The sequence below is a fragment of the Astatotilapia calliptera genome, chromosome 7 (genome assembly GCF_900246225.1).
Source record: "Astatotilapia calliptera chromosome 7, fAstCal1.2, whole genome shotgun sequence".
NCBI classification, from domain to species: Eukaryota; Metazoa; Chordata; class Actinopteri; order Cichliformes; family Cichlidae; genus Astatotilapia; species Astatotilapia calliptera.
In genome coordinates this window covers 44,169,133-44,189,694 of record NC_039308.1, presented here as the reverse complement: position 1 = coordinate 44,189,694, position 20,562 = coordinate 44,169,133, and the positions used below count along the sequence as shown (strand labels likewise).

The following is a 20,562-nucleotide window of genomic DNA, read 5'->3' as shown; positions in this document are numbered from 1 at the left end:
AAATGTATTCCATTACAGAATACAGAATACATGCCCCAAAATGTATTCTGTAACCTATTCCGTTACGTTACTCAATGACAGTAACGTATTCTGAATACTTTGGATTACTTAATATATTGTGGCGAGTTCAGACAAGGAGGAGACGGAGGTATCGTTTGGTCTTGCTTCCCGTGAGCTAGCCAGGGAGCACAGCCGTTTATAACATTTGCAGAAGAACACACTGCCACTAGCTAACTGCTCAGCGTGGCAACCACAACACACATAGGGCGCCCTCTGACCCCGGAAGGACACACCGTCGCAGCGAGAGGGCGTCACCCGTCACCATGGCAACATACACAAAACATAACTGTACAAGCAGAACCCCGAACAGCCCTGACCCGCTACAATATTATCATGCTTTTTACAACAACGTGAATGTACTATTGCTGTGTGATTTATTACTATTACTGAAGGTCCGCGACTCCGAACTGTAGTAAAGGGACCTCTGACTAATGCTGGGCTCACACTGTGCGATTTTTGGCCCATTTTGAGCCGATTTTTGAGTCGTGCGATCGTTTTGGCGATCGGCCCGATTTTGGCCTTCATCGTGCGTCGTGCATCGTGTAGTATACGTGGGGTAACGAGAAGCGATTGACACCTCACGACCAGCTCCCGATCATCAATCGCTTGGTCGTGAGGGTGTCACCGCAGTTTGCCACACTGCGCACGCGCAAACACAAATGTCAGCGAAAAAGACGGCGTAGCACAGCAGTGCAGCGTGTGATCTGGACACAAGCGAGGGAGGCACAACCTGTAGAACCATCCGAGCCCTTTCGATGTGGCCTCACAAAATTATCACGACCACAACAACCGTGAAAATAGTTGGATCGACACTGCTGCTCAATCACAGCTGCCTGACCAATGTTTTTCATTAGCAATTTAGCAAAGTTGATGGTGGTGGTGTGTCTGTGTGAGTGAAAGACGGAGAGGGAGAGCGAGCGACAGAATTTCTGTTATAACCTTCATTTTTATGGACGCACAGTGTGAGCACTCAGGTCGCATCAGAGCATCGGGCCGTATAGTGTGAGACCCTGCATCGTGACCTATGAACTTCTAACCCCTGCGAGTCAATCGTACAGTTTGAGCAGGAGCTGAATCGCGCGACTGAAAAAATCGCACAGTGTAAGCCCAGCATAATACGGCGGGGTCCCTGTCGGCTGGTAGCCGAAAAATAGCTCTACTTTGTTGTGTGGGTCAACTTTTCTTGCGATAGACAGAGAGAGGCGTTGAAAGGCTGCTCCAACGGAACTTGTTGTTTTCGGAGGAAAACACGAACACAGTGTACAGTCGAGTCTTAATAGCTTACTTACAACTGGGCTCGTCAGGCTCTCTTCTTGGCTGCAGTGGTTATTATTATATTTACATGCTTCCAGCTCCCGTTTTTGCTCGATGACTGCTCGTACCTTTCCACTCCCCTTTTTCTCCCTCCTAGCGCTCACAGACACATAACGTGTATGGCAGTCCATTCTCCCAGCAGCACGGACTACACTGAACATGATGCTACATTCTTTAGAGCTATGCTTGTAGCATTCTGCCTGTTAGCTTAGCACAACAACAACAACAACGAAAAGGCGCTCTCTCACCCAGGAAGCACACAGTCGCAGAGAGAGAGAGCGTCGCCCTGTAACCATGGCAACCGTAACGCTGCCGCCTGGAACAAAAGAACGTAGCTGTCAAACAAAACCCAAACAGTCCTGACCCGCGACAAAATGAAACAGGAAAGTACCCCAGTGTATTCCATTTATTTCAACAAAGTAACTGTATTCTGAATACCACCTTTTTAAACGGTAACTGTAACGGAATACAGTTACTCATATTTTGTATTCTAAATACGTAACGGCGGTACATGTATTCCGTTACTCCCCAACACTGATAATATGCATGTTAAATTTTATATTTGGGGTAAAATATCAAGTCTTTTCAAGTAAATCGGTTCAAGTCCAATTCAAGTCCCAAGTTAATAGTGTAAAAGTCCAAGTCAAGTCACAAGTCTTAGAACATTTTTTCAAGTCAAGTCTAAAGTCATAAAATTAATGACTCGAGTCTGACTCGAGTCCAAGTCATGTGACTCGAGTCCACACCTCTGGATATAGGAACTTAAGATACACATAGACGCGAACTAGACAAGGGGATGCAGGTGATAGGGGAGACAGAGCAACTAAAGAAGACAGAGACATAAGCCATAAGACAGAACTCAAAGAAACCAAAAACTAGACAGTATAAATAATATCGTAAACTCAAAAACCCTGGGTCAACGACCCAGGCATCCTAACAATACTGTTGTACTGACAATAAAGTTCTTGAATCTTGAATCTGATAGTGCATTCACTGGCATGATGTTTATTGTTGATGTGAAAGAGGACAGAGGGAGCAAAGTGCATAGTCAGATAATGTCTGGTCAGACATGCAGGAAGTTGACTAAACAGCACCTCAAAGTAAAAGAAAAAAAGAAACATGCATTCTGGTAAGTCAACCCAGTAGTACCAAGTATTAAAATATTGCACAAGCATATTCTGGACACCGACATTCATTTAATCACAAATGTCATCAAAAATTCTTGTCCCCCCGAAAAATGTACCATGTCGACCGATCAAAAAATGATATGGCAACATGGTATTTAGTTGTTTAGGAATGGGGAAGTTTTAGGAGTGAGTGCGATGTTTTGAGATGTGAGAGATTTGCGACGTTTAGCACAAATCTTGTGTAGTTAGTGTGTAGTGTAGTCGTGTGTGTCAGAACAATGAGGCAACTGCTGAATGTTACAGGTGTTACAGGAGTGATACATCTCCTGTTGTCAGGCCTGCAGGTATCAGGCTGTTGTTCTCCTTTATCTCATAGTGGATAGAAATGTATTTTTTGAGTGGCACAAAAAATTTGTGTGGCATCAAATTTGATGCAGAACAGCTGATTGATTTGAAATGTTTATTTAAAAAACTGCCTTGACTGCATTTTTAGGTAAACAGCTGCAAAAAACTTTGTTGTTTGCATAACTTAGTTACTTTTTTGAAGAAGTGACTATATAATTAATTACCCAACATTGGTCATTATATACTGTATTTTGCAGACAGAGAGTTACAGGACTCTCTCCCAGACCACAGACTCATAATACCAGTCAGAGCCTTATAAAAAAAAGAAGAAAAAGAAAAAAGAAAGTTGTGTTTCCAAAATTGGAGTTCAAGTTATTTTTACTTCCAATAGTGTTAACGTACTGCACAGGTCATGAACAAGATTTTTTAAATTTTCACTGTAAGTGGGCTAAAGCGGTTAATTAAAAGTAGTCTGACATAAATGTAAATGCTGTAATTTGATTATTTTAATAAACCATGTAACTTGGATGGATTCGATGCCGGCGTGACCACAGTACACACGTCTGCTGTCGCTCACAGAGGTCCAAGGGATCGCTCAGAGAGTTTGTGTGTTTGCTCAGACACATGAAAAATTAGAGGGAACATTGCTTGTCTGTACTTGAAAGTAGTTCAAATCCTAATCAGAATCAGCAATCAGAAAAACTGGGAAAAACTTGAAGTTTGCAAACAAAATGCAGTCACAGAAATCGAAGTATTATGTGAACAAGTCATTTGCTATAGTGGTAGACCTTAAACTCACATGGTACGATGGAGAAAACCTGCATAACACCAGGAAAATGTTGATTTGATGACGGCATCTACCTCTGAAGTTGGTAAAACACTCTAAGACTTAAATATTTCCATCATCATGTTTCACTGTGTGATACACTGAATAATACCACTTTATATCAGAAAGTAGAATCATTCTTTCTGAAGTTCTTTTCCTGATATGCACTCTTTTTTTTATAATTAATTAATTAATTGAGAAGTAATTTTGCAAATCACATGGTTTAAGTAGATTAGACTTAGAAAAGCATTTTGACATTTGTACTTTTATGAATGTGCAAATGTTGCGCTCTAAAAGTAGTTATAAAACTTAAATTTTTCTGAATTGTGGGGAAAATCTTTAAAGACTATTCTTATTTAATTGTGTTTTGTTTTTGGACACATTTCTAGTTAATTTTTGTAGTTTACTGGCTCCAGGAGGTCAGAGTTCAGATGTGTGATGTCATCAGTAAGGGCAGAAAAAAAAGTGTCTGAGACGTGAGGGAGCGATGTTTTGCTGATGATACGCTATTCTGCCTGTAAACTCCAAACCTGAACTGAGGAGAATAAAGTTGCAAGAAAAAGGAGAATGGAGTCATGTCTCTCTGAGGGTGCAACACAAATAATCTCTCTTTAATAGCGAAAACAGACTATCAAAGGAAAGCTGTCATGTTTGTCTCTGTGGAGTGTGCTACAGTGAATGTTCTCAAGACCATGTTAAACCACGAGATATTGGAACACTGAAGCATATATATAGACAGAAGGCTGAAGGCCAAGTACTCCCTCTTGTGTAATTGCGTTAATGAAATAAAATATGGAGAAAAGGAGCAGGAAAAAAATGTGTTTAACTATTTTATGCTTGTAGTCTTCTGGGAGAAATGTCTTGCAAGACAAGAGAGGTGATTTACTAGGTTTTAAGTGAGGACATAGTTTGTTTTATCTTATCAGCTGGATTCATAACACATTATTGTAGGCTTTTTCTCAAGTTATCATTGGAACACAGTTTAAATCAGACAATAACATTTTACAGCATAATAACACAAATGCAAACAGTATGGAAGTATAGAAAATTGCCATAAAAATCTAATTGTCCAAGCTTTTCTTCAAGAATATTTTAGAAATTTTAGAAAAATGTACTTTCTTCCAAAGTACCTAAAGCTCTTTCACGCAAGTACTCAAAATGTGATGTGTGGATTCACATGACATGTGGATTCCTAATCAAGCAGATTCTAAATTAAAATTCTTGAACAAACAACAGATAACAGCTGGGTACATGTACTTTATTCATATTTCATATATGTTTGTTTACAATTATACAAAAATACAGAATACAGTAGAGTTTTCACCCAGAATACCAACCAGGCATTAATAACATTTGCTTTTTGGCACCCAGACTTATTTCCTGCCTAGAGCCATTTGACTCACTCACTGAAGATAGATGGACTGAATGACTCGCACACTCAAAAGCACTGTTCAGGATGCATCAGAACACATTACGACTCACATAGGAACAGTATTAAAGGGCAGTCATTCTCTTGACTAATGCAAGAAATTGCTTACTTTCTGGCTTCCCCGCATTAGACATACTGCTGCTTATGGCTCTTGCATAGACAGGAAAATGGGAGACCATGTTTTTTTTTTCTATTTTTTTGTTCACAGCTTAGACCTGTTGCAGCTCATTATATTCAAAGACCATGTATAAAAGCAACTTTTGACATAGTATACCTTGTTTGCTCATTTGTGGCTAGAGAAGCCCGTATCTCTGTCAGAATATTGGAAACTGCGTGTAATAGTCTTCATGTGGAGAAGCACAACCTAAAGGTAACTGTAGAGAAAGTCTCAGGTCTTAACTGCCATAGATATTATACTTCAATACGGTTCAAAAATGCATCCTTGAAAGGAAGCAACTGACTGAAAACTTTGAAATTGCAATACTTTGTCACACCACACGTTTAGATATTTCCTCTAAAAGTACTGTTGGTGTAGACTACACGGACACCAAAGTGTTATACTTTTTCCTAACACAGACTCGGCTCGCCATAAAGAACATGTCACAGGAAATTTGTCATGATCAAAAGCGTTCCTCAAAAATGCATTTTTGAACATTTTCTTGCAGTTCAACACTAAAAACAATACCACACGAAAAAATTCCAGCTATTGATGCTGAAAGGTAAAGTTGATCTGAACTATATGAACACCAATGTGGTATACATAAAAAAACAAAAACAAAAAAAGCAAAACAAAACATATATTTAATTTTGCACAATATACTCTTTACTCCTATATGAAAAAATTCCCAACATATAGTCCCAAATACACAGGAAACAAGCAGTTACCAGATTAAAAATTTCCTATAGGATATAAAGGAGAAAATGTAACGTGGACAGAAAAGTTAAAACCACTGCAGTTTGTTCAGCCATTTTAGTTTTCACATTCTGAAACACTGCTTTACTAGATCCAAATCTTTACTGGGCACAAGTCAAACGAACTTAACTCTCAGTTAAAAATAAAAGAAGAAGAGAGACTGGAACTCCTGTCTGTTATTTTTGTCTGCCCTGTAATGATCTCGCCACTCTGCTAAAACACGGAAACATGGAAGGGCTTTTACATTTCCACACGAGTCACTCACACCAACCAAACAAGGCACAAAAACATGAATGGACATGGTACAATGTAAGACCACATATGTAAGAGAAACACTCAAACTAGATATAGATACTGATGTTTGTGTCCTGCCAGTTATGTCATTGTCAGGTATGTGTCTGATGGGAAAGGTCACAGTCAGTGTGTCCTAATCACACTGCTACCTCTTTATTGATTGTCATTAAAAATATTCATAATTACTTGACTACAACCCATCATAATTTATTGGATTCCCTACTTTGTCTTTGGGCAAGGCTGTGAAGATTAGTTTCCTTTTTAAATAGTTTAACCCTGCTGCCCGTTTCCTCAATACTGTGATAAGTTGGCGCAACTTTAAGGCAAAAAATTCAATATGTGGAGAACTTTGTGGATTATAAAGGTAAGGGGCATTTTTGTCAATTTTTAAAAACTCATATCATCTGTTGACCTTTATTAGCATTTTAATTTTGATAAATGCACTTACTATTTCATCAGATTTTCTACGAGTGCTTTTCCTGTGCAACACTAATTCTGGCAGTATTGAAAGGCAAAGTAAGCAAGAACAGACGAAACCTTATGAGTGAACAGTCTACACTTGATGAGCCTGATTTACGATTACATTTGGTTTTTGAACAAACAGTTTAAAAGAAAGATAGTTTATCATAAAAATCTAAATGCTAAGGTCTTTGTTGAATATTTCTGTTTCTGTCTCAAACAATTTAGTGTTTTTTCCTTTGAGGAATGGCCATCAAGAAATCTCTTATGTAACAGTTTTTGCCTTGCAAACATAGATGTGTGTAAAGTAAAAAATAAAGGCATTGTCGAACTAAAACATTTGCTAAGGGAAGCCGGTTGCTGTCTTATATGTGCCTGTCTTCTATGTTCTGAAAAACTCACCTTTAAATAAAATAAAATAAAATAAAAAAAATATGAATCCACAGACGTCATCCCTGATACTTGTTAGCAGAATGTCATTGCAGATTTTAACAGTCTAGATCTAAGTTAGTCAAAGCAGCATATTCTGTATACATGTGTTCTCACACATTCTAAATCACCCGAATTACATATACGCACAACAACAACAACACCAATAAGAAAATGACACTTGTTTAGGAGGAATATGTTTTGGGGTTTGCGATGTGTTAGTATACAGAACCTTTTTTTCTTCTTCTTTTTTTTTTTTTTAAAATGTGTGGCCCTTTAGTAATGGTGCTGTTAAATGACTTAACTTCAGACATTATAGTTGCATGAACAGCAGCCACTGAGTGCTGCCACCAATAAATAAATACATCATATATCCCCATGGGTACATACTGTACTTAAAGCAGATAATGTGACTACATCTTGGAACAACAAAGATTAACATTATTAATCTTAAGGAAACCTTGGAGGCAGAGGAAACTGTGGAGCTGCTGAAGGTGTGGTTAACATGAGGGTCACCGGAGGTAGTAATTCAGGCTTAAGTTCATACAAGACATAACCAGCATAACACTGGTCACCTTGTGGTATGTTCCTTGAAAATGAAGCGGCAGGCCCAAAAACACAGCCAGACTGAATGACACGCTGGTAAAAAGACATAGCTTTCCCCCAAAGATCTGTCGATCCAGCAGATTCTGATGAATGATTAGTCGGAGTCATAGAGTCCCAGGATGAGTGTGGAACAGGAGTTTATAACAGCAAATATCTCACTTTTTTTCTCAAAAGCATGCAGTCTTAGAAGAAAGGCAAGCTTATCCGCATGATATAAGTGTGTGATTAAACCAGAACAGTCTCGGTGATGTAATATGCCATCGTGAATCTGGAGAGCAGTCATGAACAGGCCTTTCGCCTCTACGGTCTCACAATGGAATTCAGCTTCGTGTTTTCTTTTCACCCTTAGACACCAACAGAAGAAAAGGGTAGAACCCTGTGAGAAAGGAGAGTGAGATGAGGTTTTAGAGCTTTTTGAAATGTATTTGCTCTTATTTACAGCAATGTCAAAAATCTTACCAAATACACCGAAGAACACCAAATGCAGAAGCCTTACACTATTTCAATGACGTTCAGCATGTTCCTGCAGTTGAACAGACAGACATTATCTTTCAGTGAAAGAAAAAGAAGAAGCAGAAGAACAAACAAGAAAAGACATCAAGAACAACAGAGATGGCTTTCACATGACAGGAGTCAAGATTGGTACAGTAGGACAACATGAGCAATGCAGTCAAGACGCTTGAAAAGTGTAGGAAAACTACTTTTGTCATTTTTTTTTTACTAGTCCTAGCAGTAAACATATATCTTCAAACCTTTTTCTATGATGTGAATATATACCCCTCCTAGCTACTTTATCAGGCAAAATTAACTAATGGAAATTAATCAATCACATGGAAGCAAATTAATGCATTTAAGCATTTAGACACAGTCACGGTGACCTGCTGAAATTTAAACCAAGCATAAGAATAAAAGGTGATTTAAATGAGTTTGAAAGTGGAATGTTTGTTGGTGCCATGCTGGCTGGGATTTTCCCCACACAACCACCACTTCTAGGGTTTACAGAAAATGGTCCAAAAATAAGAGAAAAGAAAATATGCAGTGAGTGGCAGTCCTCTTGGTTAAAATGTTTTGTTGAAGTCAGAGGAGATTGGTCTGATTGCATTCAGTTGCTTGGTAGGTTACAACAAGGAAGCATCATATTTGAAGAAGATGGCTACAGCAGTAGAGGCCCGCAAAGATCGTATCTTCTGTCAGATAAGAACAACAAACTGTTGCAATTCACACTGGCAGAAACCGGAAAGCGCAAGGAAAATTGTTTCCTTGTCTGATGGTTTGGCAATAAGACAATCAGATGGTAGAGTCAGAAGTTGGGTTCATCACCATAAAAGTGTGCATCCATCCGACTTTGTATGAGCATTTCAGAGTGTCGGTGCAATGGTGCGGAGCAGCGAGCGGTCCCCAAACCCCAGGTCACGGACCCGTACCGGAGTCGTTTGAACCGGGTCGCAAGAGTTGAGGCTTGGGTGTGAAATTTATGGTTTTTGGGGGTCTTATTAATTTTTATTGATTTTTTAAAAATCATTTTTATCGTTAACTCGGTTTCCCTGGGTCTTTTCCTGTGTATTATGAATAAATCTTTATTTTGGTACCAGTACTGGTTTTATTTTGTTGTATTTATCCCTGATACCTTAAAGGCTGCCAAAATATTGACATAAACCGGTTCGTCACGCAAAAAAGGTTGGGGACTGCTGGTGTGGAGCATATTTCCTTGTCACACTTTGAGCCCCTTAGTATCAACTAAGCATTGTTCAAACACAACGGCCTAAATGAGTGTTGTTGGCGACCATGTTCAACCCTTTATAACCACAGTGTGCCCATCTTGTGATGCTTGCTTCCAACAGGATAATGCGCCATGTCACAAAGCTCAGATTGTCTCAAGCTGGTTGCATGAACATGAAACTGAGTTCAGTGCACTCAAATGGCCTCAATATCCACCAGATCTCAATCCAATAGAGCACCTTTGAGATGTGGAGATTTTCATCATGGGAATGCAATCAGGATATTTGCAGTAACAGTGCTGTGTCAGTCATGTCAGTGCTATCTTCAGCCAAAATCTCTGTGGAATGTTTAGTACATTGTTGTGATGGACTAGCACAGAGGTGTCTCCTAAACTTTTTAATATGGGTGGCAATATGAGGGTTATATATATGAGCGACACCCTACAGTTAGGTGAAAAATTACCTTTTTATTTATTTTTTTATTTATTTTGTGCATATACTTTTTAATTTAAAATAATGACTTATTATTTTTTGTTTCTTGCCATTGTGCAACAGTTAGGCTATTGACCTTCTTTAAAGAGTCTTGACTACACAGTGATGATATTCTATGAAATATTTCTATGAAATCAGGGGACTTACAAAAGAGTGAATATGAAGGAAATGTAAAAAGTAAAGTAGCAGCAGAATTTGATACGAGTCCAAAGCCTAGGCCTAAAAATAGTGTAATAATAAACACACAAAACATTTTCTACTACTAAATTCACAATTTTAACAAAACCCACACCTCCAATATTTCACTGCAAATTTGCTATTTTAGAGTTTTCATGCCTGAAGTAATACCTTTGATCTCTGTTTATATTTTTTGTGAATAAATAGTACATAATTAACAGACTGCTTGCTCAATCAGTTTTAAGCAACTAATCCAGCTGCAGTAAGAAGTCAGAGCATTATTTTACTGCTGCAAATTTGCATTGCCTGTAAATTAAAAACAAACAAACAAAAAAAGCTCACTTTTCTGATATTTCAGTATCTAGTGGAGGTGCAGTCCCTTCTGTTCCTGTGAGTCCTTCTTCTGCAGGATTCTGTTGAACATCGTCCTGGTTCCTCCGTGATCTGACCTGTGCCAGGTTAGAAAATTCCTCTTAATTCCGAAGTTCACCACAAGGATCAACGAGGTGTGTAGAACAATGGCACAAAGTTGAAAGGCTGCCGCCAGCTCTCATAAATTCAATGGAACAAAGCACGACTGTATCTCTCGACATTTTCATATCTCTTAGGTACTTCAGCTTAGTGTTTGAGGTCAAAGGTTGGCTCACCTTCCATACAAGCAAGAACACGATGGCTAAAAGTGGAATGAAGAGTAAGGAGAGAAGGCTTCTCTCCACCACCTCAGGCAGGAGTCTTTGTTGCTCACCTAGGATTAAAAGGACAAATTCTCTTAAAAATTACTTAAACTATGATTAAATATTAATAAATAAACTTTTTCTTCAGTGATTTCTGTTTTTTTAATAATTAAATTTTCTTTGTTTTTACCGTGAAAAGTAAAGAGCATCACCAAATAAATATTATACTGTACCTTATTTCTTAGTTCTTACTCTCTTTAACATAAAGAGCATTTTGCGGCACAAACTACTGATAATGTGCAAAGATTTTCTTGGCATCCATTCAAATAAAATACTGAAATTTAATCTCTCTGGAGGTTAATGTGGTTATCAGGAAAGCAACAGTAAACAAAAAGAAACTTATTATATCACCATGTTCTTGATCTCCCCCTTCAGTGTTTCTGTTGTGTTACTACAACCACTCTGCAACGCACTTACACTTCACACTGTAACGAATGTTTATGAATCAGTATTTAATGAAATGTACATTCTGTCTGCATTTCCACGTGCAGTTAATCAAAACACTGACAACTTGTGAAGATGCAAAGCCCTGCAGGGGTTTTAACTGAGTAGGCAGGTAAACACTTAAAAGGACAAGGCGAGGCACATGATGAGGAATTTGCCCCGAAGAGCACTGCTCATCAGTGACAGCATTCTGAGGACACTGGCTTACTTGATATCAAAAGTGGAAAAACACTGCTGCCCATTTGGTACACCAGCTGGACTGGTTTTGCAGCTCTTTTTTTTTTCTTGCAAATATCCACAGACTTACTTGTGTTGCAGTCATTTGGACACGGTGGGCTGGTAGTGGGGGACTCTGAAGGATAAACAGAAAAACACAAAAGAGATGGATTCAGAGTTACCAGAAAACACAACAAGACAAATGAAAAAGTGACATAAAGGGATGGAAATTAAGGGAAGAGAGGAGTGTCAACATTTTATTGTCAGGTGTTAAAAAGGCACCTCAACACCACTTTTTCTACTCTCCCCTCAAACACGCACAATAGAGCTCATCCAACCACTCCGCAAAAGAAAAGCCAAGCGCTTGGGAAGATTGCTCTGTATTCAACGTGTAGACAATCAGGTTTCGGCTCTTTTCTTCCTTTTCACATGTGCTACCTTGGGACATCTTCCCTCGGTCCTGTGACTCAGCCGTGTCTCTATGGGCCATCTGACCGCTGAGAACATTTTTCAGCTCTTATCTTGCAAAGTTCTTGTGAAGAAATAATGGTTTGTGGATTAAAAGCTTCTCCAAACAGCCACAAGAGGTCTGTCCTAAATAAAGCCTTTTCACTATATTCCTAAGAGGGTGGCTGTAGTTTTACAAGCAGGAATGAACTTGTGACGGAAATGTTCAGGGTTTAAATTTATTTTTTGGGAGGGCGTTTTCAAGAGTTAAGGTTAGTTTCTGCTTTCCCACACCTTTAACTTATGCCTCGGGTTTGTGTGTTTTATTGTTCTCAGTCCTTAGTTTAGATTCTTTTGCAAATTTATATTCTTGTTAGTATAGTTATAACATTATTTTTTTGGGGGGATTATACATTTCTCTGAGTTTTAAAGTTTCCTTTCCAACTGTGGTTTTGACAAGGCTTAGTTTTAATTTTGTGCAAACTTCTCTGGGTAATCTGGTATTAGGTATTAGACGCGCTCGTGCTGTGTAGCCCTTTGGTTGCTAAGTATTAAACTGACTTCAAATTATATCATGATATACTGTAATATATCACATATGAAAATGTGATTAAACAATCTTTCTGCTTGTTACTGATCATCATTAAAAGTAATCCTATTCAGTTATTCTTTATTATTGTTATCTGACTTATGAGTACTAAACAGTGTTCTTTACTTTCAAGTGATTATACCTTCTTCAATTTTTCTCAACATTAATGAATGCAAATTGTTGATACAGAGAAAGTGGTAACTTCATAAAATGAAAAATGTTGTGCAAATCTTAAATTCATATCTTTAAGGGCACATGTAGAATATCAGGTGCATTACAAAGTGATCTTAACTGTGAAACTAAAATGTGAAAAATATGATTATCCTCTTCTGACATTTTTTTGTTTTTTGTTTCCTTGCTGACTCTTTTCATGCAGAATGAAAAAAGATGAATTCAAATTCAGATTGCGAAATCCAGACTACCTTAAAAACATCAGCTTCGTCCAAGAAAAGCTGGACTGACTGATAGATATTTTGCCAGTCTTGTCATTTATTGTAGTGTGCTTTGGCTTAAAGCATCACACTCCAGATGGAGTGAACACGAGTGTGCAACATGCAGCTTGTTGTGGAGGCGTTACAACTGAACTTTTGCAGAAACACCTGAGATATATTAGTTCAAATAGTTCGACCCAGTGCTTTTTTTTTTATCCTTTGTTTTATTTTAATCAATAAGAATCTGTAAGAGGAAATGCTAACTTAGCATTTGACCACTGGCTCAAAAAAAGATCTACCCTTTTTTTGTAACATGAATTAAAGGCAAACACAAATGAGCAAACATTTATATATCACAAATGGCCTTATAGTAAATTTTCTGCAAAACCCAGTGCACAGTAGCTACAAACATGCTGCAATCAATACAAACTTTGCACACGAATTCAGCAATAAAGCAACAAATCTCACACCTCAATTAACCATTTAGTTTTTCTTCATTTATTAAACTAATGAAATTACACAAACATGTCTAACAACATAAAAGTGTTATATAGAGTACTCACCTTCTGAATACTCGTCTATTAATGGTGGGTATGGTGAGGTGGGACAGGGAGGAACATCACAGTCGTGTGCATCTTCTTTATTCTGTGCAGCTCTGAGTAAATCTTCGATGAAGTCAAAGTATTGGTTGGTGTCAAACCTCTCTTCCCTATAGTGGCACTCAAAATCAAGCATGATGTCATTCTGGAAATACAGAGACACAATTTTCATTAAATACATTTATTTCATTTCTTTTTTCCTTCCAAAAAAATCTCTAATTTTTCTACACACATGCAATCTTGCGCTTTTCTACATATTATCACATGAAAGTGCATGACTGTGCAAATGCTTCATGTATTTCAGACATTCAGTGTTCTGCAGCCTTTCATGTCTCGCTTGCAAAGCTGGTGTGAGAATAACTTGTGAATTAACAGAGTAAGCATCATGACTCCTACTTTCTGAACCTAAACCAGTAGCGACCATGTATTTGAAACAGACTATATGCTGCGTAATACTTGTGAGAATGGGTAACTCTTTCAAAATGTTGAAAACCCATTTCTACCCATATTAAATGAAAATCATGTGACTAAATGCATACCTGAAGCTTGCATGCTTTCGTTCTTTCTTTTTTTTTTGCAGTCCAAAAAAACTTCATCCAAAATCATTCAATTTAAATAATTAGGCCACTATATATTTTGATTATGTGTTTTTCATATACATTATCCAATTATATATAATGCACATTTCAACACTGTTTGTCATGGATGCTGGATCTGTAATAAAAGTGGTAAAAGATAACCAGTAAACAATGAACTTACCAGATCCTGCATATGGACCCTTTGTTCTTGGAGAATCTGAATGAATATGCTAATGTTCTCTTTATTGGATGAAACGTTTCCAAACTTTTCTGATAACCTTACTAAGCTTTCCTCCAAATAGAAGATATTTAATTTCATCCAACACATCCCAGCCTGGAAAAAAAGGAACACATATGTAACATGAGATGTATGAACTGTGTGATACATACATGGTATAAGATAGCAGCATAGCTGATGTGTTTACTGATAGTTTGACATGGGGATGTAGCTCAAAAAAGGTAATCATTGTCAGTGAGTTCATCGTCTTATGGCTCAGTCATACTAGAGTAAATGGCAGCCTTGGAACTAGGGAAAAGTGGCAGTTGCGGTGACCAGCTGGTCACCCAGAGGTTGAGCATGCGTCACGTTCAATCTCTGAGTAACCACTTTCAAAGGCAAGGTAATTACATAGGTAAGAAGCAACTAGTGTCAAAACATTTGTGGTCCAACTGACTCGAATCATTCTCAGACAGACTGTTGAAGGTTTGCCAATAATTGCTGCCTAATTTATAAACACAGATTGTTAACGCACTGCAATTAGTCTGAGTCTATGTGTGGCGTTGAGTGCAGTCTGTGGCAATAGGGGACTTGACTTTGCACTTTTGTTCACCTATAAAAGTTAATTGCTGTATTATCACAACAGATTCTATGTTATTAACAATTTGAACCAATCCAATTGCAAATTGGTAGCAGACTGGTTTCATCTTATTGCTGATTTATTACCATCCTGACACACCCAAATATGCCAAATGACTCAGAGTGGCCATAAACCTGGTTCACCTCTTTGAAGTAACAACGTCAAATGCAAGGACAATTAAAGCATTTTTTTGTGCTTATCAATTTGCTAGATTTGTCATAAATTTGGTTACTGCCTGTTCATTGAAAGATGTCACAATATCTTACCTCTTCTTTAGGAATGTACTCTAGAGGAATTAGGTAATCTTTAGGAATATTTTGTCTCTGTAAAAAAAAGAAAGTACATTAACATTAAACTGCAGGCAACATCATAAAAACATGAATTTTCATTCAGTTTGAAAATTTGTGAATTTACTATTATTGAAACCATGAACACAAAGACTTGGTGAAACAACTACACAGCTTTCTTTTTTGTTCCTGTTCCTGTTCCTGTTCAGGTGCTAACTTTCTTTTTTCTCCTCTGTTGACGAGTAGTTATTTAAAATATATATTCTAGAAAGATAAACAGGTAGTTTTTACATTACACGGTTAAGTGATGGCAGTGATCAAATATGGTTCTCTGGAGAAATACAGTGTTTGCAGCTGTTTGAGCAAAGACTTTCAAGATCTGCCACTGGTTTGAATACAGTTCTAATGCCTTTGCATTGTGCTTTGTGTGTTCATTTGACTATATTTTAATAGCTATAATAGCTTTAGATTGTTCAGTGGTAGCCTGCCATGTATAACATACCAGAATAGACATTTAGTTTAGAATTTCTCAAATACAATTTAATTGGAGTGTTTCTCTTACCAAAGTGGAGAGTTTAGCGATGTCATTGGTCACTGGGTTGACGTTAAGTCTATCTGAATGCACCCCAAGCGTAATGAACAGCAGGAAATGGACACAGACGTGTATCCAACTCTGCAGGTCAGAAGGGACAAACATGTTTTGGCAATTAGTTACATCTTCAACATAAAAAGCCATTTATGATCAGAATCTCATGTGAGACATTAGATTAGAGTTTCACTGTACCTAAAAAGCAAAAGCAAAAAAAGTCACACTAAATCAGATTAAGAACAAAAAGAGTGGGTTTTGCAGCTGTTCCTGCAACTTTCCAAGATTTAGAGTTGTTGGTGTTTCCATGCTTAACAACTCGGCCTCCCAAGCCTTTGGCCATTACTTGCACAAAGATGTGTTTTCTCTTATAGAAGTCACCAAGAAATACAATTGGCAATGAAATATGACAATTTTACAGCCATATAATAAATGTGTATTGCCAATGCTGTGTTGAGTACTATTCTTACTGGCTAGTCTTTATGGTGGAGACACATCAAAGCATTTTACAAGGACGTGTAATGTCACACCTGCAATGTTGGATAAATTACTGTCTTTGTTCTGGAAAACCAATTCAAGTTATGTCTTAAATCTATGCAAAGGTCTTAAAGAATGCAATAAAGAGTCTGATAAGATGAATAACAGAATTCTTACTCAGAGGACTGCTTTCAATTTTCACTTGCCTTCTGTTTTAACTGGCAGTTGCTTTAGTTGTAAGAGTATTTTAGTTCCTGGCTCTTCTTTAACTTCTAGCGAAGTGAAAAAAGAAATAGATTCTCTGCCATGCTGGAACAGAGTTGGGTAATGACACAGTACTAGATGTTATTTTTATTTTTCAATGACAAGGGATTTTTGTTGTCATTGTCTTACATGTTTTAATGTTTTTATGGTCTTGTCAGGTCGGGGTAGATCATATGGGTAGCCAGAAAAGAGAGAAAGAGCTACTTTAAAAGTCTTGAAGTTTTACACACACAACCCAAAAAACCCCATCAAGTATCAGCATACTTATATCAGGTCCGACTGTGATTAATTATTTTAAATTTGTGTACTTAAATAGAAGATATCAGATGCCAAACGTTAACCTTTTAAAATTTACATCCTTTGGATAATATCCCTTTTTGTAATATTGCTACTTGCCAAGTGTTAAAGTGATTGGAAACAGAGTGCTGCCATTTAAATGAGATATTTGTTCTTAAAAACATATGTCTCGCAGTAAGAACAATAATGTAAACATAGCTTCTTAAAGTTACTCTCAGGCTCATGAAGAGACAGCTTGCAGTCTTTTGGCTGACCTGCTTCTTATGCAATGGATCCCTAATTCTCCTCTCAGTAAAGATGGGGCCAAAAAGAAGGAGAGCCCAAAAACACATTAGTAACCTTCAATGTGAACTTGCTGTTTGGTGGATAAAATTTTAAGTGTTTCACAAAGGGAACTATGCCACATCTAATCTGGCAACCTTTATAACAAGATTTTGTTCTATTGTTAATGATGATCATACTATTTTGCAACAACTAACTGCGGCACAGACCTGGACCATCTACATTTCCCTGCCAGCCTGGGGGTGAGATCAGTAATTTTCAAATCTTCAAACCCACCAGTGTTCCTCCTGTTGCTATATGTAAGTCACAATAAGCCACAACAGGAAGCCAGTGGAACAATGATCCATCTACATCAGGAAATGCTAAAGGAAAAGACGGAATGTAATTCAATTCCTTGTAGCTTGTATCATCCAACTATTGTCTTTAAATGGAAGTCGGGGTTGAAAAACAAGCAAGTTTGTTGGACACTTAAATTCATGAGTTATGCCTCAATCTTTAACCTCTAACCATATTTGTATAACAAATGAGGGATAATAAAAACAGAGTTCCCTATCTACAACTAAAGTACAATGTTGGGATTTTTCAGCAAAGCAAAACCTGATGTTTATCACACAACATCTCAAACCACTCCAATACTCTTGTTTTTTGTCTTTAACATACTGTCTGTACAGAATGTGTGCACAGTGATGCTCATGAACGAGAAACAAGTGTATCTGTTGTCTCCTTTAGGTTAATGTCCAGTGTCCAGGCTGCCCGTAATTTCTTTAGTATGGATTACATGCAGAAACTTGCTACAGTACCTGAGTGTATGGAGTTACAGGCTTATAGTGAATTCAGCAGGCTAGAATCCTTAAAATTCCTCTTCAAGCCACAATATCCATCTGTTTACATTTCTTACATAGCTTAAGCTTACATAGCTTAATGGACATGCTCACTATATAGAAACATTTTTTTTAAAAGATGATTCAGTGTGTCAAGTGTGCAGTTGTTGCTCATGCTGTAATAAAAAAAAAAAACCTAAAACTTCACACAGACTAGAAAGCATCCCATCAAATTTAAGTCAGTGAAAAGATTATTAAGAAAAATTTGCTAATTATGTTTGGTCATTAAGGACATTCAGAAGACATGTTATCATTTCACTATCAAGCTAGTAAACAGCTAACTGTTGTGCACATGTGGACCTCCTGTGACTGGTTTGCTATTATCAACATTATAATTTCTGAATGTTTGCAAATGTAAATATACTAACAAATAAAACTAAATAATAATAAATAAATAAATACAACAACAAAAAAAAGAAAACAAACAAACAAAACATCAGCAAACACATCAGGTGGGGATGTAGTCACCATTCCAGGATCCTTATGAGACAGATTCATAACCCATGAAATAAATTAGCTAAGCACAACCAATCAACGAATGTTAGACTTGGTGTAACATGTTAAAGAACTCGATTAACCTCTTGGTGCTGGAAAGTTAAGTGTCTTTCTGAAACAAATCTTCATAAGATTTATGGTTAGATTGGGCTGATGAGGGGACTAGGACAACTGCTTCAATTATGATGGTGGTAGAGACCTGACATTTCTGTATAATTAATGCAGATCCTATCACTATCCAAGAGGTTTTTAGTTTTACATCATATTATTCTATGAAAAGGTTTACTTAAAATGGAAATTGAATACTTGAAATAGAATATGATGATGGCCTTTTGAGAGTGACCAGAAAATACAGAATTTAAGTATTAAAACAAAACATAATTTAACGTTTTCTTTTGTTGCCTGAGTCAATAAAATCAGATTATGTAATTGGTTAAAAGGAAAAAAGAAAAAAAAGAAGAAAAAAATCAAATGGTAGGACTCCTAGATCTGGATTACTACCAAAGTATAATTAATTGTTTCTTTGCTCCAAGGCTGAGCTGTCTTCCTGGATTAGGAAAACCATTCATGTGTTACTTCTGTGCTGACAGAAGAAAAAAAGAACCCAAATTGTAGTTTACAATTCCCATTCATATTTATAGTACAACTCTCTATCATTTTGATTTTTATTCAGCAGAGGTTTAAGAGCAGACCTACCATTAAACATTTCAAACAAAAAATAACAACGGACGCAAACCTGCTTAAATTTCTGCTGTTGGATCAAAACAGCTGTTGACTTACTTTTGTGTGTTGGCAACACAGGAAGGAGGTACAGACTTACGCAAGGACACAATGTTAAAAAAAAACACTGTTGAAGAAATGCTGTGCAACAAGAACAACACTGAGATTTAGCTTCACTTTTCAACAATTTTCACTGTTAAAACCTTGTTTTGTAAAACAATTTATTTCACCAAGTAGCAACTGTGTGGGACAACATTGCAACAACTATTGCTACTATGTGGCTACTTTGAAGAAAATAATATAAAGATACTGGGAATTTGTAAAGCTGTGTGTAGAAATCAGTTGGTGCACGATACTGCTGCAATAAGTTCTATTTTACTTGAAGACGGTACGGTCATGGAAATCTAAGTCCTCTAAATGTACAATTTGCAAAGAGAGTGACTGTAATTTATGCACTCTGACCAAAAGTTATTTTTACAGTGCACGATAGTGGAACCATTCCTAAGACTATCAGTGTAATCTGACATCCATGTAAAATGTAATAGTATCATATTGTCACGTAGTCCATAGCATATACACCATATTTTTACACAACTGTATCTTATCGTGAGCGGTCTAATTTCAACAATAAAAATATATGGGAACTATCTTGTTAAAATAATACACACCGAAAAAACAAACAGATCTTGTTTCTAAAAGTTCCAGAAAGGCTCCGGAATTCCCAACACAGCTCAGGCCAAACATATCAATAAACAACAAGGCTTCAGTACCGACAGCACTTTGACTTACTTGAACTCGGTCATCTGAACATTTCCCTGATGCTTTCTGATTGACTTTCAGACAGAAGACACAGCTGCACTAACAGGAGATGAAAGTATCTCCCATGCACAAAATTGCATTTTTCTGTCGGACACTTTACAACCACTTTTTGTTTTAACAGTATCAGAAGTAGTAGTAGTAATAGTAGTATTATCAGAACCAAAATCATTGAATATTAATTCACAAGCCTCCAAAATAAAGCCCTGTTCTCCATCATCAGGTGCATCACAGTTCTTGAGGCCTGCTGAAAGCCTGTTTTCTGTTTTCATTATAATGATGCAGATAATGATTATCCCGTCTGATTTTCCATCACCACTTTGAACCCGATGCCTAATTAGCTGAACAGGCTCTCCAGACTGCTGGGCTCGTG

General features: G+C 37.3%; 1 protein-coding gene across 2 annotated transcripts in view; it reads right to left on the bottom strand.

The window, feature by feature from the left end:
• Positions 1 to 4,909: 4,909 nt before the first annotated feature.
• Positions 4,910 to 20,562, bottom strand: part of kitlga (kit ligand a) — a 29,787-nt gene continuing 14,134 nt past the window's right edge. For both annotated transcript variants that reach the window (XM_026174994.1, XM_026174992.1), the window contains exons 2-10: positions 15,934 to 16,044; positions 15,351 to 15,407; positions 14,409 to 14,561; positions 13,614 to 13,794; positions 11,675 to 11,719; positions 10,837 to 10,934; positions 10,532 to 10,638; positions 8,262 to 8,325; positions 4,910 to 8,178 (exon numbers count right to left, since the gene is read on the bottom strand). In XM_026174994.1, the coding sequence (XP_026030779.1) occupies positions 8,295 to 8,325; positions 10,532 to 10,638; positions 10,837 to 10,934; positions 11,675 to 11,719; positions 13,614 to 13,794; positions 14,409 to 14,561; positions 15,351 to 15,407; positions 15,934 to 16,044 (783 nt within the window). In that variant the 3' untranslated portion in view covers positions 4,910 to 8,178; positions 8,262 to 8,294. The remainder of the gene's footprint in view (positions 8,179 to 8,261; positions 8,326 to 10,531; positions 10,639 to 10,836; positions 10,935 to 11,674; positions 11,720 to 13,613; positions 13,795 to 14,408; positions 14,562 to 15,350; positions 15,408 to 15,933; positions 16,045 to 20,562) is intronic.